Consider the following 22,552-nt stretch of genomic DNA (forward strand, 5'->3'; position numbering starts at 1 on the left):
AGTAATGCAGCTGTCATTAATAATCTTAACTCTCTTTAGAAAAAAAAATTGTCCTCTACAATAACGACGCAATTCAAAATTCAACAAATTAAAACTTACTACTGTTAAGTGGCTCATGTCGCAAATTCTTGTTTAATCTCTGTCTAATCCTTACTAAAGATTACACATGGATTAGTCAAGGATTAGGGTCATGCGCCACTAAACAGAAGTAAGCGATTTTATTTTTTGAATTTTGAATTGTGCCGTTATTGCAGAGGACCATCGATATACGTTATTCAGACAAATAAAATAGCTTTAAAAAAACTTTTTTAATCGACCCTTTCATACCAACTTTCGATTTTTAAGGCAGTCAAAGTTTTCTAAGAATTTGTATGTTAATTCTCCCGCAAATTCGAAATTCGTGAGAATGGTATCACTGATTTCGAGTTATTTTATTTTGATTTAGAATAATTAAACCAAAACATAAAACAAACAAAAACCAAAGGCTAACTACGTATGCGTCGGAATTGCTGATAGTATTTCTTTTGAATTCGTCAACCTTATCTATCGTGAGTTTCGCCTGAAAAGAAATTCGCCCGAAATTTTTTCATCCGCCGTAGTGAATACAGGGAAACGAAAAGTGATAAGTGAACCAATCCGAGGAAAATAAAACTCATAATCAGGCTGTAAATTTTAATCAAAATTCCATAATACATTCAAATCCAGCAATTCTAAATGGAACCAGCTATAATTTACAACGCACTCTAACCTAAATAATTGTTTAGCATAGATACAATTTTATACCTGGACAACTATTTCAATGGTAATATTACGATCAACATTAAAGAAATAAACAAAAATTGCATGTACAAAATTTATGGCAAAATCAATTTATCCGTAATTTTCTATTCGGAAAATTTATTAAATTTTCCTTGGGCAGAGACAAACGAAACAAAAATTACAGCTCACATAGGACAATTCACTCTATGGCTATGATCGATATTACGTAACCAATTTTGTTGTATACATATATATAGAGATTTAAATTTTTAAATATTTGGCAACCCTATTCAAAATTATTAATTCTGGTTAAGAGTGCATTTAAATGCCTTGCATTCTCTGAATACGTTGCAATATTTTACTCGATATATATTTAAGCCACTAAAATTTTAAGCGAATGGCAACCCTATTAAAAAGTTTTTATCTTTTACCACAACCAGCGAAGTTGTCCTTCAAAATGGTGTTTCAATCATTCAATTTGAAGGAGTATTATGGAAGGCATAGCGCTTTCAACTAAACCCCTTTTTTAATAAATAAATAAATCTGAACAACGGGACTATTTTTCGCATGTACGGGAGCTGCTCCCCTTCAAAATGAGATATGTATGTATCTTTCATTAAATTTGATAAAATATTAAAGGGGATATCGTTTGGTAAGAGAAAAATACCTTTTAGAAAAAGTATATAGATTATAAGGCAGATTATCACATCATTCAAATCTGTACTTTATGCGTTTTTATTTACATTTCTGCAATGAACATATCGCTCATGCAGATTTTTCGTTTAATATTATAGAGAATTAATTCTAAATTTACATTTTTGGACATTTCATCATAACTGCATGATAAGCTGGATAAAAAGAATAAGTTCAGTCTAAGAGACAACTAAACTTACAAAAATCGATATCATGATTTGTATGCTGACGATGTAGTTTTCTTTTTTTCCGTACCATAACGGGTACCTTTCAGAAAAATACTATGAGACCCCAGCGATAATTTTTTCCCCCACTTTTTGTTGCGCTGTGTAAATTAGAGACTTTAAAGACGCAACGAATATTTTGGTAAAATCGAGACTGGTACCCTAAAACTTACGCGCCAGCGATTTTCTAATATTTATTAAAAAAATTAAAAAATCTTAAATTCATTTATTCATATAGGGGATTAAAAAAACATGTTAACCGTCGTAAAATAATATAGTAAAGAACATTTTTTATGTAGAATAATGATTAAAATGGTTTTCTAACTACACCGAATTGTTTTTAAACTGGTAAAAAATATATATGTAAATAGCATTCCTAAAACCATTTTTACCGTTATTTTACATACAAAATGTTAAGCTAAATATTGTAGGACGGTTAACACGCCTTGTGAATCCCCTAATCAAAAATCATGACATTTAGCGAAGATATCACTTTCAATATAATTAACAGAAAAATTAAAAATTTTTTGTTATAAAAACCCGAAAAATACGAATGTGAAAATTTTAATTTTTTGTCTTTCTTATTTTTATCATTAAAAGTACACAAAAAATATGGTGCTACATCCAGGCACATATAAATTTTTCAAAGAAATTTAAATTAAAAGGGTTCAAATTTATGTGTTGTGCCAATGGTGTAGCACAGGGATGGGCAGATTTTTGGCTCTTAAAGCAGTCAAAGAGCCAGCAAGTACTACGCAGGGTAAAGGGGGTGTAAAAAATACATTAAAAGCGTAATATATATTAGTAATGAGAGTCGGAGTGCAAGAAATTTCAATACGATGATTTTACATCTCATCTAGCACCTAAATGTGCCAATCCCCACGACTGGGAGCCACTTTGCCCATCTCTGGTGTAGCATTCCAATTCTAACTGTTCATGCCAATAATTAAAATAAAATTGTATAAATCGTACCAACCGGTTGCAACCATGTGAACCGGCACTTACAAATCGACACCTCAGTATCCGGTTCGAAAACGCCCTATCTCAGAAAATGGCACAAGAACGGCCTACTTCAAAATTTGGCTGAAGAACGCCCTATCTCAACAAATGGTTCAAAAACGCCATATTTCAACTGCCGATATATTCTGCCTTAACCTGAGTTTCGCCTGAAAGAAAATTCACACACAGATTTTGATTGATTTGAAATTCTGAAAAAGGGTGTTTTTTGAAAATTTTTCTGAGAAACGGCGTTTTCAAACCGGCCGCCGAGATAGTCCGATCTTCCACTCAGCCGTCGTTATTAATCAGTTAAGACTAAAACCCATAATTTAAGAACAAGCGCAAGCAGTGTTTTGAATTCGTTAAGAAATATTGGCATTTTTTTCAGTGCAAACAAATCGGAACGTCCGAATGGGGACATCCAAAGAACTTCAATCTTTTATTCCTTTATTAACCACACATATACAATCTTTTTATAGCATAAACCAATTCACTGACATCTAAGAAAATTTTCAGTCACCTGTAACATGAGATATGTTTTAGGAACATCCGAATAGCGACTTTAGGCCGCCCTAAATTGGCTAAGAACCATTTATGGAAAATAGTTTTAGTTCCGTTGGATACCTATACGACTACGAAGGCTGTTCATAATAAAAGAAAAGCTTCTGATGCAAAGCCTACTATAATTTTTATACAAATAAGTATCTACATATATATTAGACATTAGACTGCATCACTCCCCATACAAAAAAAAATCGGTACTATTTTTCCATTGGAATTATAAAATCTATTATATTTTAAGACGCCCACCAAAATATTTCGGAAAAATATTAAGATTTAAGTGAGCTGGACCGATTTGAAAATACCTTCTTAAAGTTTTTTTTTGAAGAAATCGCCTCAAATGACAAAACGGCTTAAGCTTAAAATATTTGCATAAAAATATTTGAAAAAAATTAAAAAAAATTTTGAACGGAATCGTAATGATGAGATTTTTGATGCTGTTTTTTAACTTTTTTCAAAGATTGGTATAGGGAAAACTTGAATAACTGAACCTAAACTCTTCCGATTTAGACTTGAGAGGTGTCATTGGAAAGGTATTTTTTCACCCTTTTTATTTCTTTGCTAATAAACTCATTCAACGGATGGAAGAGAAAGGTAGGATGAACGAACGTCATTCAAAGTTGAATTAAGATGTGTTGGTATTCGAAAAAACAAAATGGGACACGAATGACGTTTTTTTGGCCAGAAATAAAAACAGTGTGAAAATATCTTTCTACTGAGAAACAGTTATTCAAGTTTTTCGTAAACCAATCTTTGAAAGAAGTAAAACAACAGCATCAAAAATCTCATTCTTACGATTCTGTTGAAAAGATTTTCAAATATTTTTATGCAGATTTTTTAAGCTTAATCTAATTTGTCATCTGAGGGGACTTTTTTCAAAAATTTCTGTAAGAAACTATTTTTATTCATAAAAAACTTCATTTTTGGAGGTATTTTCAAATCGGTCCAGCTCACTTAAATCTTAATATTTTTCCAAAATTTTTTGGTGGACGTCTTAAAATATAATAAATTTTGTAATCCCGGCGGAAAAACCGCAACTTTTTTTTTGTGATGCAGTCTAATTTTTAAACATACATACATAGTTAAAATAAAATTTTTAATAAATAAACCGTAAAATAAAGTTGAGCTGTGAAGTGCTTATCGCACTATTTTTCTTATATGTACACATACAAATGCACAAGAACTACACAATCAGCTAACATTTGGCGTCTTTTGCATAACCCAGCTGCGCTTCCGTAGTACTCACAGTAATTCTCACCCAGATCATCGTCTCGTATCTCATTCTCAAGAAAATTAAAGCATTACTCGTTATACTAAATATTTTGTTGTTATGTATGTATATGTCTTTTAATTGATAAATAAAGCAAACTCGCAAAGTATGAGCGCTAAATAAAGTACGACAACAACAAACAATTGAGAGACCTCATGTTGCTGATGGGTATAAATAAAGCGCGGTTAAACATGATTTTGAACAGTTGGTGAACGAAAATTCAGTGGAGCACTGCGTGCATAGAAAAATTAATTTAAAAAATTTTCCGCCTCAACAAAATTAATTTGGAAATTGCTCACTTTCATTTAAATAATTAGTGTAAATTCGAAACAGTTATTTTAATACATACATATATACATAAAATGGCTTTGGAAATCACAACTACTGACTACGCTCTACCTGACTTGAAAGATATTGTAAGTACTATTATTAAGAAAATATCAAAAACAATTTATTTATTCGCTGTTCAAGTTTGCTGTGTGACAAAAATTTAATAGCTATTCGTAGTGGATCGTCTCTCTGTCTTGCGTATTAAACAAGTTATTGGTTTAGAATTTAATAGTGTTTTCTATAAAGTGTCTGCCAGAAAGAAAAAAGTGCGTACTGCGCGTAATTATTGTTTTGATTTTTGAGAAGGTAGTAAGTTGTTTTTTTTTCACACAAATTTTGTGATTTAGAGGCTTTTGAATCTTCCTTTTAATAAAAAATTTCTGATGTAAAAGTGCATGGATGTTTTATGCTTTTCTGAGTTTTTAAGTCTTTTTTATATTTTTAATTAAATTTTAAAAAGAAAGAAACATGGAACCTAAATGGTTTTACTTACAGTAATGTAATTTTTAAGAACTCGTCTTCAAAGTAAAAAAATGGGAATGCTAGAAAGTGAACAAATATTTTTAACGCTTTATATCTGTTGTAATTATTGTGAATTCGAACGATTTTTTTTATAATCATGACAATTTCAATTGCAATTTAATAAAAGAATTTATGTAGAGTTCCACTTCCAATTTTTTTTTTTCGCATGTTATTATAATTTACCAAAAATCAATTCTTTAATTCACTTTTGTGTGAATTCTTAATGTTTAAATATTACGATTTTATAAGTGAGTGTTTTTGATGTATTGTGGAACGATTTCCGTCATTCCTTGTCAAATTTGGCTTGAAGACGAACGGGCTTCGGCTTAATGCCATCTTAAGTGTAATTTTACGAACAAAAATGAACGAACGTACAAAGCCGGAAAATCCAATTGCCAATATGTATTTAAATTCGCATTTTATTATTCTTTGGAACAAATTTTGTTAGCTTGGCTCTGCTCATTTGCAAATTAAGTACATGATTCCTCACGCTTACAAATGAACATACATACATACACATGTATCTATGTATATTAGGGTGGTTCAAAAAGTAAAGTCAGAATTTTAGTGCGCCCACCCCTAGGATTATTCTGTATCTATAATATTTAGAGGTCGCTCAAAGCGCTCAAAGTTTTCCATGTATTTTATATGGGGAAAAAACATATATCGTAGAAATGGTATAGAATTGTTCTAAATCAATATTTTTCGATCAGCAAACTCTGTTTCTCTGCAAGGGGCTGCCATTAGTAATACTTTTTTCTAACAATTTTTTAATATTAACTTTTTATTATAAGTCCCCCAAAAAAAACCAAAAAAAAAACAATGGCGGACCTATAAAAGTCGTTAGTACTAAAAAACTTTAAAATAAACTAATGGGTGTTATTATTGGAAGTCTGCTGAAGAGAAACAGAGTTTTCCGTTCGAAAAATATTGATTTTCGAGAATTCAATACCATTTACACGAAAATTGTTTTTTCCCATATAAAATACATGGAAAACTTTGAGCGCTTTGAGCGATCTCTAAATATTTTTTGATTTCGAAATAAAAAAAACACGGGTATATTTTTCTTTCATACAGAACAATCCAAGAGCATTAAAATTCACACTTCACTTTTTCATGCATTTTTGGACCACCCTAATGTATATACACATAAGCTTGGTACAAATGTACATATTACATAAATTTAAAATCCCAAACTCGCCTAACGACGATTTCGAAGATACACTTTGAATACATTATCAAATGGGTTTACATTCAGAATTCAAAATTAACTTTTCAAGTTAAAAAAAAAATAACAAATTTAAATAAAAAATTTTTTGTTATCAATTTAATTTAATGTTCATGAACAAAAAATTATTATTCTGAAATTCTAAAAGTAAAAAAAAAACATATCAATTACAATTAGAAAAAATAACAAGTTTAATATATCTACTATGCAAAGCAATAATAATTTCCATGCTAATGTCCTTTTAAACTTGATTTTGCACAACTAACACAATTAATCACATTCATATGTATATCTATGATTACTTAAAATCTAAATCTAATCATAAATGCATATATATGTCCATGCAATACATTCGCAAATGGGTCAAGTAATGTCAAATAATAGCCAAATTGCACAGGCAATCAGTATACAAGTACATACACACATACGTAAATACACCTTTCTTTGTAAATAAATTAAGCTAATTTGACATAAATCAAATAAATATAGTCCACACACTCAAAGTCGCTGACAGCAGTTTGACACTTGCGGCTGTGACAAGTAAATAGTCGTTAGAAATATGAATTTAACCTATGCCACCTCGGCCAACATGCCACCGCCCACTTGCACTTCCATAACTAGCCGACACGCGCCGTTATAAGCTGCAGCCTTGCACCATTCAACGTTCAGGCGACCTACAACCTTTGTTGAGTTCAGTGCTTAGTGCAATAAACTTTTACAAAAATATTCCAAATGCAACGTCAAAGCTGTGGCAAAAAAGCAAGACCACAAGTGCGCAAGGTCGGTAGTCAGCAAACCAAAAAAAAAACAAAATACAGGAATACAAAAAAAAAAAAATATTTTTTCAGTAGTTTGAAAATTTCGTGTGCAACAGATAGAATGTAAAATTTTTGTTAAAATTTTTAGTACTTAATTTTGATATAAAAATTGCAATTACAACCAATTTCAAAATTGTGCGCACTCTCGCAAAATGACTTTAATACGCTGCAGTCGTTTAATAACCAGAAGATTCTGCTGTGCTTGTCCAACTATAAATATTGTAAGCGTCAATTACCTTAGTTTAATGAAGAAGCCTGAAATCAAAAAAAAAAAAAAACAAAATGGAAGATATGCAATTGTGGAAAATTTCATACTTAATAAGTGTCATAATTTTTTCTCTTGTGCATAAAAAAATATTGATTAGTGCACAATTTGTGATTGTGTAATCCAAATTGTATGTAGTGCAATTTCACAACTTGCATGTTGCCAACTGCTTTGGATATGAATGAGCGCCAAATATATTAGTGCAAGTTCTCCACTCAATTCAATCAACTAGCGTACCTTTCACCCGCTCATTTATCGCTAGTCAAGGTCAGATTTGTTTGCTGCATTCGGCTGGTTGCAGCTAGATGCACGTGTTTTTGCATCGTCGCTGCAATATGTGTGCATACTCGTACATACATATTTATTTCGTAAATCTGTTTTGTGTCAATGCTGCCAGGTTTTTTCACAAAACTGTAAATTTTCAGAAAAAACTAACCTTAAAAATAAAAGAGATTTTAAAAAATATTTTTTAATAATTTTTTTTTTTCAATCTGAGAATATTCTTTTATAATTAAATAACATCAACCGTTTATCTTAATAAAAATAAAAATAATAATAATAATAATAACAATAAAAATAATAATAATAATAATAGATTGGCGCTTACACATATGTTAGTGTTTGGCCGAGCATCTCCTAAATAAAAATAGACTAAATAAAATGGAACATTTAAATCACATTTTGTTTTATTAAAATCCATTTTTATTATTTTTCGAAAAGTGATTTGTTAGTTTTTTTGAGTATTTGATTCGATACCTCTAATATATTACCTCCTGAAGCATTTTTCTTAAAGTAATCTTTAGTACATACTTAAAATTCCAGAGAGTGCTGCAATATATAGTTTAATTTTTGTTTCATTCAAATCGATTTGAGAAAATATTCTTTTCACATTTCCTGTGGCGAGGAGAAGGCATAGGAAAGCTGAAACAATTTATTAAAATATTAAATCGCTGCTCCGCCATCGTCCCTTTTATTTTAAAACTTGACTTACACAAAAACACGAAAGAGAAATTTTAATTTATTCGTTCGAATCGAAAGTTCCTAAAAACTGTAATTTACAGTTAAAACGGCGAATCTGGCAACATTGATTTGTGTGGACACTCTCTTAATATAGTAATATATATACGCGCTGCATTAACCTTTGAACGACCAACAACCAACCGTATTCTGAATACTTTGTCAGGTGTATGGCTGCATATAGGGTTACCAGCTCGGTCAATATTTAATTAATGAAGGAGCGATTCAGTCAGAAGCTTTTTTTCGGAACAACGCAAACCAAAATGGTATCTGTGCTGTTTCTCTGCTCGATCTGTTTGAGTTCCGCTTGCTTACTGCCGTCCCTAAATTGGCACGTCAAGCGCCAAACAACTGTCAAAAATCCTCATGCCCGTACAATTTGTATGGAGCATCCCACAATAACGCGGCGCTAGCGCCGAGTAAATGGAATTTTCGTTTTTGACAGGGCGTTACGTGTTGAAGTTGGATCCAAAAGACGGAAAGAAAGAGAAAGCACAAAAAAGTGAAAGAGGAAACGAGATAAAATGAGAAAACGTCAAAAATTACGACGCGTTGATTTGGGGATAGCGCGCGCTGACACTCGTTGACAATGGAGAACGCAACGCTTAGCGCTCCATTTTAGGGACGGCAGTTAACGAAAAATTTGTATGTGAAAGCAAAAACAAAGTTAGCAAGCAGCGTCAACTATACTAAGATTTGAGGTGCCATGTTGAGGTTAAAAAAGTGCCAATATGTGCCAAATAGAAAAATAGAAAAATAAAAGTGCCATTCTTTTTATCCTTACCATTTAGCAATAAGGTAAGAACCGCAGCTACATGCAAAAGATTTCAAAAAAACGTATTGGAATATTACTAATTAAAAAATTAAGTGCCATTTGAAGTTGAATAGGGCCAAACATAGTACGGTTTGAGCCAAGTTGCCTGACCTGTCGGTGAGTTTGGGTGCACGTCATTAGTTTCGTTCGTTTCGCTACTCGCTAAGTGTTGGGGAATCGATGACGGCTAAAATTTTCAGCGATTTCTCTGACCGGCCGTCTTCACGTGCTGGAAAATCTCGCTTGTGTGACGACGGATGCGAGATACCGCACGTGTAGACCGCAAAATGTACGAATCATACTTTTTCTCGCATACCGAGCGGTTTGCAGCTCGCACATGCTCTCAACTACCATTTTTGTTGTTTGACAGGCATTTTCTAATTTCGCAGAATTCTTCAATTAGCAACATCGTTTATTTTGGTGGAAAATACAAATTTAGCCTGCAAAGCTCAAACCTTATTTTTTACAAATGAAAAAGTATGCCTGTCGTCAAATGCCCAGTCAACAAAACTCTATCTCGCTTGCGAGAGGAAAAGCAGAACGCAAGCGAGATTTTCAAGCATTTGAAGACGGCTGGTTAGATTTGTAGAGAAAACCGGTCTGTGCATTGTCATTGCCATCTACATTGACGTACCTACATACATATGTACATATCGTTAGTATAGTGTGGAAAGGGCGTAGCTCACATCGTCGCTAAAATACAAAAAGGCGTAACTAACTAAAAATCCAAAATTCACGTTTTGATTGATAATGTTGCATGCCATCGAATTATTAGTCCCCACATCGTTTTATGCAACACAATTTTTTAGTTAGTTGTGCCGTTTTTGCACTTCAGCGACGATGTGAGATACGCCCTTACCATACTATACTAACGATATATACTTAACTACAGTTGTAGCTCAATATGTATGTACTCTAATTCATGCATAGTCGGCGACCTACGTTCTTTTCCACATATTCAGACGACAGCGCAATGAGCAGCATTCAAAGAGTCAAAACCACAACGCTCCAGTGTAAGTTTTATAAATTTAGTAGTTTTATTGCCAACACTTGTGGAAGAACGCACGCAGTGTCACACAGGCACAGGCATTAAGTATCCATTTTTTCATGGAAAATGAACTGTACTACCTGCAAATCGCAAATCTTCCTGTGCATTGGCTGCTTTATGGTACTAGTGAATACGCCGTCTGTATTAAGCGACAAATCCAGCTGTCAATATGATGTCTTCAAGCCGCTGAAGGCGACCTGTGCAAACGATGTAGCACCAAGTATAACAATAGTACGAATAATAGGGTATTCATTAAATAAAGTACAACACACGATAACGCCCACAAATTTGTTTAAACATAAAGTTCAAACGGTTTTTGTCACACAGTAAAAATGTAAGAGGAGTCAACTACCTCCTCCAACTACATTCTTCAATAAAAAAAAAAAAAAACGAAGTCTAGGGAAAATTGTACACTTATTAAATACTGTCTTTATTTTCAAATTCCAGAGCACAGTGCGCGCAGAACAAAAGGAATTGAATATAACACCAGTTCATAGCGTAAATATTCCTTTTAAGACAGCCACCTTTGGCATGGGATGCTTCTGGGGTGCTGAGTCGCTGTTCGGTGGTACTAAGGGCATTTTGCGCACCACTGTCGGCTATGAGGGCGGCTCCAAGGATTCACCAACGTACCGTAGCCTGTAAGCGTGTTTTACAAAACTTGAATTTACTGACTTTGTGTTTTTTGTTCTTTTTTCTTTTTTGCTCCTGTTTTCGTTGTACGAATTCATACGCTCATACATATCTATACTATCTTTTTCTATTTTCTTCTTAATAAACTGTGATTATTAAAAAAAAAAAACCTCACTAAAATCACGCACACTAACTAACTTACTGCATACATTCATAAAAACGTTTGCTGACTCAACATCCTTTTAACTTTACTTATTTCCGTTTCTTTTGTTCGAAATTCAATGCTTCACATTTACTACTAATTATCTATTGATCATGTTAACTTCTTCCCCACTTTTATTTCTGACTTCTAACTTTCTTGACAAACGCTTTTTGCTTTCCGCTTTCCCTCTCACCCGCTGTTCGCCTCTAATACTTACTTATGACGACTCTAAACCTCAAAATAGTGGTAACCACACTGAAGTCCTGGAAATTGACTACGACCCCAATGCCATTTCGTTCAAACAACTGTTGGACCTCTTCTGGAACAATCACGAATACGGCCTTACCAATCCAATCAAACGCCAGTACATGTCATTGATCTTGTACCATGATGATGAGCAGAAGAAGATCGCCGAGGAGTCAATAGTTGAAGAGCAAAAGAAGCGTGTACCTGAGAAAATTATTACAGAGATTTTGCCCAAAAGCAAATTCTACCCGGCTGAAGAGTGAGTAACCCCGAGCTTTTTGCTTTCAGAGGTTCTTCGTTCACTCATTAAAATGTTAATTTCTTCCATCAGCTATCATCAGAAGTACCGTCTGCAGGGTCACAAGGATCTAGCGGAAACTCTGAATCTCGATGCTAACCTGCTGCGCACCTCATTTATCGCTACTAAATTGAATGGTTATCTGGCTGGTGTGGGCGGCGTCAAGCAGTTCAAAGAGGAACTCGATACTTTAGGTCTAACACCATCACAGAAGGAATATTGTTTGTATCATGTCGAGCAGAGTGAAGGAACGGGCCTGTACTGCTGACCAGTTGGCCTATCGTCATGTAGCTATCGGCACCGACTCGGGCCGTTGATCGACGTGAAAAAGCAGAAATATACTTCTACATGAATTTACTGCTATTTATTTGTTCGAAACTCTTTTGGCTAGACAGTTATTATCTCAGTGAAGCAGTTCGCTATGTTTTGCTTAAGTAGTTAGTAGGTAGATGCAGACACTATGTGCATACATCTGTAAGCCTTATGTATTATTATTATTACATTATTAAGCATGCAGTGTGAAATTAGGATTTTTACTGTAAAATTTTAAGTGAGTGTGATAGAAATGTTTAAAAATATGTGTGCTACTATAAAAAAAGAAAAAAAAACAAAGAAACAATTATATTCTAATTACATAAATAAAATAGTATTTTACTAAAGGAATTGTTTATTTTTATTACTTTCTAATTTTACTTTACGAGGGCAGGCTGATAACAATAACAAACAGGGAAAAAAGTTCTCCAATGTTTTTGTTTGGGGTTTTTTTCACAAGTGGGGCCAAGCCCAAACTTCAAGCATCATGTTTGAAAACTTGGCTTGAATCGTAACATCCGTTCACGGATTGCAAACGATACGAAAGAAAATTACGTGATACGTCAGTCAGTTGGTATAAGCTGAATGGGACAAAGGGTACGTTCACGTATGTCATAATCCGAAAAATGTATTTTTACGTGACGAGTAGTACGATATCTTATATGACGATTCGAGCCCAGATACTAACCAGGAAATGAAATCTGAATAAGGAGGAAGTGGAGAAAGAAGAGCCCTGGATAAATAACTGTTTAGGCAGTCGAAGCGGGTGAAGATTGGTGTCCGATCACGGCACTTATAGGTCGAGAGTTGCGGTAAATAGCCAGTGACCACTCTCTATGAATGCCCTTGATCACTCGTCGGTACGTCTTCCAAAGGTTGTTCGGTGTAGGTCTGGCCCAACTTGCTGCTTGTTGCCCATTTTGTTGTGCCTCGCTATGAAGATGGCACACAAGCGACATCAGAAGGCGTCCTGTCGCTGTCCGCATTGCGGCGCTCTCCGTTCTGACAAGGTTGCACCTTCGTCCACTGCGTCAAACTAGTTTCCGGCGAACAAACAACCACAGCTTAAGGCAGAACAGGCCGGCCCACTATCTTGTATGTGGCCAATAACGTTTCTTTACCTTCGCCCCAGGTGCTGCCGGTGAGCGATGACTTTGTACTTTATTGACGATTGCTGTTGTGTTCGCGGAGGAGTTCAGACTATCAAAGGTTACCTCTAACATGTTCGTGACAAGCGAGAAAATTCGAAAGGTAGCCGTTTACTTTCAAGCAGAGGACTTTCTTCCCGGACGCCAATATCGAACACTCATTAGCATATGAAATCAGGGAAACCTCCCTCAAGTTGCTTAATTCTCTTTGGTTTTGATGTTTGATCTCGAAAGGTTTCTGACGACTCATGTAATTCGCGAACCACCGTTTGGGTATCTGCGGGAGACAGAAATCCTCGATGTCTTCTAGTAGCGTGGAATGACAGTGGTTGTCGTTGACAAGTCCAACGCCACTGGAATTGTTCTCTCACAGGTGCGGTTATGGCTAAGGCCACGAGTTATATGAAGGTTTATGGCGTTAAGCGGCATGGTGGCAGTGTACACTTTGCGAAAACCATGATGATGCTTAGCTGGGGTCAGGTGGTAGTAAAGTACGGGAGAAGCAAGGCCTCAAGTGTCTTCGAGATGGAGGACAGGAGTGTTGTCGACCGCTAAGATCTCCCTTTGTTGGCTGGCTTGCCCGGTTGTTGTTGTTGTTGTAGCAGCAGTGCTCAGCCCCCCAGATTTGTCATGTATCGTCGTCTTCAACCTCCGACTCTGTAAGCCTGAGGCCGAGAAAGTGGGCTGCGTCGATAGGCGCGGTCCAGAGCGCTTCTGGTGTCAGGGTCGTAGGGTTGGAGGTGCACGTGAAGAGGTGCTGGGTGTCGTGGGGACCTTGCCCACATGCAGGGCATGTGTTTGCCACTTGTGTGTTCAGCCGGGAGAGGTAGCTGTTAAGTCGGTAACACCACCCAGAACGGAGTTGTGCTAGGGTGCACCTCGTCTCTCTCGGCAGCTCTATTTCCTCTGAATCTATGGGCGGCGGTCGACTGCCCAAGACGATGTTGTCATTGCGCGTACTGAGGCTCATTCTGACCGCATCGCTGTGTAGGCTGTTGAGCGCCGCTGTGTATGTTGCTGCGTCGAATGGATGGTCTACGTACGGCTCAATGTCTGCCTTCCAGTCGTGCAGGTGTCGTCTCACGTGTCGTGGGGCGGTTCGTTACGAAGCAAGGCATTGTTGGGGTGATTCCCTCGGTGACAGCCTACGAGGTATTGCTTCGACAGCATGGTGTTGTGCTCTTTCACCGCCAGCATCTGGCTTTCTTCATGGAGGTGATGCTCGGACGACATGAGATGACAACCTGTAGCCGTACGTAGAGCTGCATTCTGGCAGGTTTGGAGGTTCCTCGAGTTTCCCGATTGTTTCTTACCTTGCGTTTTATATAGAACAAAAAGTCGAGGACGCTCGCCGAGTTCAAGTTGGCCAAATAATCCAGAAAGTACTTGTTGAAGAGTTGGTTGCGCGTGTTGGTCAGGGCGGAACAATGGCAGAGATAGTGTTTGATGTAGCTGCGCCAAAAATCGTTGGTGGGGTATCCTAACCTTTTACCGTGTGTACACATCAAGCATTGTCCGGTGATTACCCCGACTACTAATCTGAGGGAGGAGCGGTCCAGCCGAGTAAGAGCTTTGACCAAATTTGCCTGGTAGTATGGCAGGTGGTTTCCACAGCCCACCTGGTGTTTACCTCCTCGATGAGTTCAGTCTTTACTCTGTGTTTGCAGAAGGTTAGAGGTATGCTCGCATTGTGAGCAGAATTTACTTCAGATATTTCCGTCCCCCTCCTCGCCAGCTAGTCGGCTAGGCAGTTGCCAGGAATGTCCGTATGACCAGGGACCCATACAACAGTCAAGGAGCATTTTGATGCCAACAGGTTGAGAGTCTTCCTGCATTCAGATTTTATAGTAGCCTGGCTATCAGAATAGATAGTGTTAGGCCGTCCTGTAGGGGCGGGGGTTATTAGCGACCGCGCCGCCTCCATTATGGCATTTAGCTCTGCTTGAAAGATGCTTTAATGGTCCGGTAAGCGAAAACTGAGGTTTAGCGCCGGTTCGTCAGAGTAAATCCCGCTACCCATTCTTTTGTTAAGCTTGGAACCATCTGTACATATGGCCGTAGACCCTGGGTTCAAGTCTGTGGCCCCGTCCCATTCGTTCCTCTCTGGGATTCTTGTGGAGAATTTGTTGTCTAAACAGAATAGGGGAGTGGTATAATCCAACTGTCGTGGATTATCCGGTAGAGTTTCAAGTACTATTGCGTGTCCGAAGCTGAGGTCTCTCCACGGTTGGATGGTATTTAGCCTGGCCGCACTGCAGCCGGCCCGAACCGTGGCGAACATGGCAGCCGACCTCTGCGCTCATTCCACCTTAGCTCTGGACAAGATGTTGTTTAGCGCTAGCTACCATACAGTGACCCCGTAGAAAAGGATAGGTCTTATCACAACTATGTACATCCAGTGTACTCTATGTGGTTTTATTCCTAATTTTTTGCCTATAGCCGTCTTACAGGCATACAAGGCGGTATTGGCCTGCCTGGAGTGAGTGTATGTATATTAACACAAATTTTCATAATAAGAAACCCGTAAGAATACCAAATCAACTATACCAGTAATTCCATCTTCTCGCTTTAAAATTTATTTTTTATGGTTCATTCTGGCTGCGTTTCTTTATACATTTCGGATAATCCCATTTCACAGCTGGAATAAACCGAATCCGTTTGAAATATATGTTAACATATCGTCAGGAATAAGTAAACAAAAAAATCTATTCTAAACGTTCAGAATTAATAAAGAAATGCAGCCTTTATGTTTTTTATATTTATTTCGTTTTCTATTTATGGATAGTTTGAATTAAAAGTAGAGTATGAGTTTTTTGTTTAGATTGAAAACTTTTTATTTTTACCATCAAGCTTTCACTCTGGCATCTTCTGGCGCTGGTTATAGCATATCCTAATGCCTCATCGCTGCTAGAAACCACTTTGCCGCCAACCTAAGGCTAATTATAGCTTCAAACCCCTTCTTAACTATACATATTACTAATTTTTCTAATTCGCGCCTTTCTCCAATCTCTGAAGGCACGCCAAATTAGCCCACGAATTACTATTTACTACGGCTACGTTACTTCCTAAACTAAAGATTTATTTATATCTAAGTGCATACGTAATTCTTCAACAAATAGTAACAGTAAAAGTGACTTGTTACATTTGTTCTCGTAAGATAATAGCACAATTCTTTATTTTTTTTTTAATTATCCTCATACCGCGAAAAGAAGTTATCTTCAAAACGGTTATATTATCTTGTGTTCGGAACCAAAAATATAAAGTTGTTAGATTTTTGTTAGGTTTGCGTTGCACGACGGTTTCTAGGTAGACAATATCTGGGTGTCATATAATTAAGTTAGTACTATATACATACATACATATTGTACGTACATAGGCTTATGTACATTATACATATCATAAATTTAAAGTTACTTTTTTATTTTCAGCTTATCAATAGTGCTGCTTTCGCTTTAGCTTTCTGCAAATGTACAAACACCGAAAATCGTTTTGCTAATTTGTTTATTGCATCGGTTTTAGTCACGTCTTGGCCTAATCATCTAGGTTATCGGCAGGGTTAGAACTTTAGTACGATGGTAGTAGATTTACTAAGATTTTCGAGAAAATTAGAAACTAACTACATTACTGCGCTTTTCCCACGATTTTATTTTAACAATAAAGTTCGGCTACTGCAGTATTTGAACCCGAAATAGTTCAAAATGCCGTGTTGTCTCCCGTTTCAAACTTACATACACTCGCAAACTTTTAGCAAAAGATGAAATAATTAATTCGGTCAATTTTCAATGTATGATTAAGTGTCTTTTTTCTCAAGTAGCTTTTAAAATTTATTTGCCCTTCAAACACATTTTTTCCGAACAAGATTAATGTTTAATATGGCACATAAATTTTAAAAGCTACTTGAGAAAACGGCCCTAAGTGATTTAAAAAAAGATTAACAAAATTATAATGTAAGTAGATGAGGCCATGATGGCGGCCGCTGCTGTGTAGTGGCTAGCAGTGCACGCTACCGCACCGCGGGGCCTGGGCTCAAGCCCGGTTCAACCCAACATCAAAAAAATATAAACAAAAAGTATTTTCTAATAGGGGTCGCCCCTCGGCAGGCAATGGCAAACCTCTGAGTGTATTTCTGCCATGAAAAACAGCTTCTCATAAAAATACAATCACCGTTCGGAGTCCCCTTTGTGTGACAACATCAATGCGCACGCCTCAAATCGGAGACGAAGCTCGGCCCAACACTATCATATGTGTAAGCGCCAATCTATTATTATTATTATAGATGAGGCCATGAGATCCAGAGGAGCCTTTCTATGAAAAAATTGTTTGAGTAATATTAGAAAAAAAATTTGTAGATAATAAATATATACAGCTGCGTTGTCCTTTAATATTCCAAATCTACAAGTTGAACTACAAAACTGACGCTGCTGCCACAATAGCAAAACCTAATAAAGACAGCAGATTCCAGAGATCCTTAAAAGAATCGAGGCCTTGGTTCGATGCTTCGGAAAGGGAAAATCAAATTTTTAATATTTTTTTTATTTTTTATTTTACATTCGATAACGTTTATTCCACACACCTGTTAAAAAATTATATTAAATTAAATTAATAATTCAAGCAAATATTACAGCACAGGTGTCAAACGAAAAGAGGTTTAAGAGAGCTTAATTTCAAAAAGGTATTTGAAGAAGTTTGCCGACTGTTTAAAAATTAAATTTTGCACACAGATAGCTTATGTGACCTATATTGAAAAAAAAATGAAATATCGTATTTGTTGTCCGATTTTCTTGAAATTTGACACGTAGATGGCTTATTGCCTGGATTAGTATATATGATACTTTTTCCGGCAAGTGGACCACGGACCGTTTTTGCTTTTCAACGCTATTTTTTGTATTGGCCAACGCAAAGGTTCTGATCAGGCGCCGCGAAGCAAGCGGGCATTGCTAGGATTTTTATATTTTGTGTAATCTAGACTTTTACACAATAACTTACAAACAAAATTAAGGAAAACCCGAAAGCGAAATCTGGCCTAAATCATTCTAAATGGAGCTAGCAAACAAAATATGTTCTGTAGAACAAACTTCTCGGTTATCTGTACATATTTCCCAATGGATACCCGAAGGTTTATAGCCCGCATACACCTGAAACACCTCCGACTACGAATTTTTTATGGATTTATTTATTATTTTTTCTGCTTTTGCACAGTAAAATTGGGACGTAAATGCTTAGGAACTACTAGCAAATCACTCTGCGGTATGGGATACTCTAAATTTGTTTGTATGTGTGTTTATATTCGTGTACGCTTTTGATCGCGAGAGATCACAACAAGACACTGTATATATGTACATACATATGTACACATAAATAATGGGTGATTTTTTTGAGGTTAGGATTTTCATGCATTAGTATTTGACAGATCACGTGGGATTTCAGACATGGTGTCAAAGAGAAAGATGCTCAGTATGCTTTGACATTTCATCATGAATAGACTTACTAACGAGCAACGCTTGCAAATCATTGAATTTTATTACCAAAATCAGTGTTCGGTTCGAAATGTGTTGAATGTGTGAAAAGTTGGCAGAAAATCCGCTTTTTTATCGACAAATTTTGTTCAGCGATGAGGCTCATTTCTGGTTGAATGGCTTCGTAAATAAGCAAAATCATGCGATTTGACGCCTTTAGACTATTTTTTGTGGGGCTACGTCAAGTCTAAAGTCTACAGAAATAAGCCAGCAACTATTCCAGCTTTGGAAGACAACATTTCCGAAGAAATTCGGGCTATTCCGGCCGAAATGCTCGAAAAAGTTGCCCAAAATTGGACTTTCCGAATGGACCACCTAAGACGCAGCCGCGGTCAACATTTAAATGAAATTATCTTCAAAAAGTAAATGTCATGGACCAATCTAACGTTTAAAATAAAGAACCGATGAGATTTTGCAAATTTTATGCGTTTTTTTAAAAAAAAAAGGTATCAAGCTCTTAAAAAATCACCCGTTATAAGACTACGCGTACATTAACTTGCCCTTAACTACGGAACTGATGCTAGCGCATGCTGACATTGCCGCGTTGCCGATTTGAAAACAGCGTGTAAAAGTGACTTTTTCTGGGCGCTTTGTTTACGCGTTCGCCGACTTATTTAAAATGATTTTCCAAAAATCATTTGACCCGCTAAAACTTCTCGAAACCAGATCATATGGGTATCGATGAACTCGTCTTACTGCGTAGAATCAGATTTTGTGTGGGTCATCAAAATCGGTTATGGCGTTTGGGAGTTATGGAAAATACCGCTTTTAGGGAAAACTAACCGAGCGATTTCGCTTAAATTCACACAGCACAAACTAGACAGTGTAAGGCATATGGATGCCAAATTTGATGCAATTCTGGAGTTTAGTTTGGATGCTAGAATTTTTTCAAAAATTTTCGTTATAAAGTCAGATCGATGCCGCTCGAGGCATGTCATAGCGATTCTTACAAAAGCGACGTCGTCGATTTATCAGTGTAAACCAGTCGGCGTGCGGCCAAGTGCGCCGCGCTTCCCCAAAACAGCGTCATCGTCAACAGCGTTGATAGTGGTGCTAGCGGCGGTAGTAACAAGTGGATTTATAAGTCATGCAAACTAACATACCTACATATGTACATATGTATGTAGGTACATACAAACGATGTATTTTTGTACGGGTTTATAAAATCCCTGCCGGGAATTGTGACTACTACTTGTTATGGCTAACCTTTAACTGGTTTCAAAGTCATGCCGGGCTCAATCGAATGTATATGTACTTTTTTTTTTGCACAAAGATAATAGAAAAATCAATTATGTATGTACATATCAATGGCTGAGTGGGAGGTCGACCTATTTCGGCAGCCGGTTCGAAAACGCTCTATCTCAGAAAATGGCTGAAGAACGCCCAATCTCAGAATTTGGTTGAAGACCGCCCTATCTCGTTCTAGTTAACTGAAGAAAACTGACTTTTGTCGCGGCATCACCATGTGAAAGTATTCAGTTAAAAGGAATGCAACGTAGTTAAGGCAAAGTGATTGGTATGGTAAGTTGAGTTCCCTAGAGGGAAACGTACATACGTACATATGTATATGTATACATGGATAAAAATATAACTAAATAAATATTCGGCGCTCACATTTTTACCAGCTTTTATTTAACTTGCTTTGTATGCTATGTTGTTTGTTATGGGCAAATTTTGCAATCAATTTTCGACCACCTTCCCTATGACCTAGAGACTTGAAACTTCATAAATAATTGGCTAAGTACCCGATGACAATGCAATGCGAAAGGTAAGTTAATCCGATAGGTGGCACAGAAGTCGAGATACTTTAAAAACCCGTATTTGCGTGCCTTGTTGTTGGGTTTTATGCGAAACTCTTTCCGGGCGGAAATACATAGATACACTCAGGGATTGGCTACTGACTGCTGAGGAGTAACCGCTTTATAAAAAAAAAAAACCTTTTCCATTGATCACATCTGAGTCTTAACAGGTGTTAGTATGCACCTCCAACTACTCCCCTAAGGGGTGATTACCTTTGAAACGACATCGCAATCAGATTTGCATACAATTACACAAAGCAGAACATCATTTTTTTTTATTTTGTACTCATTGCCCAACTATTTTTTGTTCCTCTACTTTTCACGTATTTTTTTATTTACATAAATATGTATATATACATATGCATATTATCTTGAATTCGTTTAATTTCATTTACATATATTTTTTTGCGTTTGCATACTTCACGTGTCGTACTTGATGCGGTAATTTGCATTAATTTTGCAAACATTGTACAATACCTTTTATGTATTAATTTATATTAGTTAAGTGTAGTTGATGCATCAACAACACAAAGCGAGGTACGAGATACATTTATCGTATAAGATTTTCTTTTCACAATATTCTTATAATTTAACTAACGAGAGCGGGTAACAAATACTCAAACGAAGATAGTTCAAGGTATTTTGTTTGTCTTATAGTTACGGTGACCATCCGGCCTTTATTTTAAAGGACAGTCCTTTATTTTAACCCCCTGTCCTTTATAATTTTTTTCAAAATAAAGGACGCCTTTTGTCCTTTATTTCTTAAACTGTCCTTTAAATCAGCTCTGCATTTTTCAGACTTAAATTTTTAAACACAGATTATGAAAAATAAAAATGTCCCTTATAAAATATAATAAAAACCTTCGCCAGTTTGTTTCGCACCCCACTTAAGGGTTTCTATGTAATCGGTAATCTTTGTACAATCTATAAAGCACAGGGAAAGTTGTGCCCAGGACCGTGTTGCGCGCTGAGTTTGCAGCTCCACTGAAAGAAGATAAACCCCCTGCTGCACAGTGGTTCAAAACCGGCAAGTTCGTAATTCACTGGAGCCTTCATTTTTCACTTAATTTGATTACTTGTTATTTTTTATGAAAGCTTACAATATTTGCCAGAGACCAGTTGAGCCTGATTTTTGAGTTCTTATTGGATTATATAACATTTTTTTGTACAAAATGCAGAAAAAGCAACAATTTTGAAGAAAATGTAACTCCTGTTGCAGTTAATAAATGTTACATACCAAAAACTAGTTGATAACAATTGTATGGTTCTCCCAAAACAAAAAAATTAAAAATTAAATTTTGAAATTTTATAAAGAAATGTTCACCAAAATAAATATTTTTTTTTTGTTTTTAGTAAAAAGTTGGTTGCAAAATAAAGACTCCGGTGAATTATGAACATTAAATTTTAATTTTGAACCACTGTGTGCTGGCTTCGTCGTGCAGTATGAATTATGGTAAACGCGTTTTGGTAGCAAAGGATGGCGAAGTTCTTGAAAAGATGTGGCTTAAGTTTCCGCTACGGCAGGGAAACTGGTACAATTAAATAATATAATTAACTGGTAAATATTTGATTTAAATTATGATATGGGTAAGGTACTTTTATCATACGATTTGAATGTAAGGAATCCCCAAATCATTTTGAAAAAAATTTCCTTTATTTTACGTTGGTTAATATGGTCACCGTACTTATAGTCGATAAAATGTTGTTACTGCCTCGCTAAGCTACCTAGTTAACTATGTGTGTGTGAGTGCAAGTATTTAATGTTGTTTTATGATTTTTTCTGACTGACTTTCGCTTTCTTCTGTAGGTTGAAATATTGAAGTCCCGAAAGAAGGCTGATGAGGAGATGT

The 22,552-nt window shown here is 36.1% G+C and overlaps 4 protein-coding genes across 10 annotated transcripts in view; 3 read left to right on the forward strand and 1 right to left on the reverse strand.

The window, feature by feature from the left end:
* The window catches only part of LOC118739675 (gonadal protein gdl), a 6,173-nt gene extending 1,484 nt beyond the window's left edge, over window positions 1–4,689 (forward strand). Inside the window, exon 4 of the transcript XR_004993041.1 lies at window positions 4,601–4,689. The gene's annotated coding sequence lies outside the window, so the exon portion shown is untranslated. The remainder of the gene's footprint in view (window positions 1–4,600) is intronic.
* The window catches only part of LOC118739680 (short transmembrane mitochondrial protein 1-like), a 397,003-nt gene that overhangs the window by 314,708 nt on the left and 59,743 nt on the right, over window positions 1–22,552 (forward strand). The gene's annotated exons all lie outside the window — the stretch shown is intronic.
* LOC118739672 (ER membrane protein complex subunit 4-like) overlaps window positions 1–22,552 on the reverse strand; it is a 394,927-nt gene that overhangs the window by 312,135 nt on the left and 60,240 nt on the right. The window lies entirely within an intron of this gene.
* LOC118739664 (peptide methionine sulfoxide reductase) lies at window positions 4,704–12,535 on the forward strand. Of its 6 annotated transcripts, none has more exons than XM_036471118.1 (4): window positions 4,704–4,922; window positions 10,996–11,189; window positions 11,628–11,888; window positions 11,961–12,535. In XM_036471118.1, exons 1-4 carry the CDS (start codon window positions 4,869–4,871, stop codon window positions 12,193–12,195), a joined length of 744 nt encoding a protein of 247 aa, XP_036327011.1. In that variant the 5' UTR covers window positions 4,704–4,868; the 3' UTR covers window positions 12,196–12,535. The 6 variants fall into 6 exon arrangements, with proteins under 6 accessions (XP_036327011.1, XP_036327013.1, XP_036327012.1 ...); XM_036471120.1 differs by having other exon boundaries at window positions 10,996–11,177; XM_036471119.1 differs by lacking the exon at window positions 4,704–4,922 and adding an exon at window positions 7,304–7,366.

This window comes from Rhagoletis pomonella, unplaced genomic scaffold (genome assembly GCF_013731165.1).
Source record: "Rhagoletis pomonella isolate Grant_MI unplaced genomic scaffold, Rhpom_1.0 Rhpom_scaffold_00005, whole genome shotgun sequence".
Lineage (NCBI taxonomy): Eukaryota > Metazoa > Arthropoda > Insecta > Diptera > Tephritidae > Rhagoletis > Rhagoletis pomonella.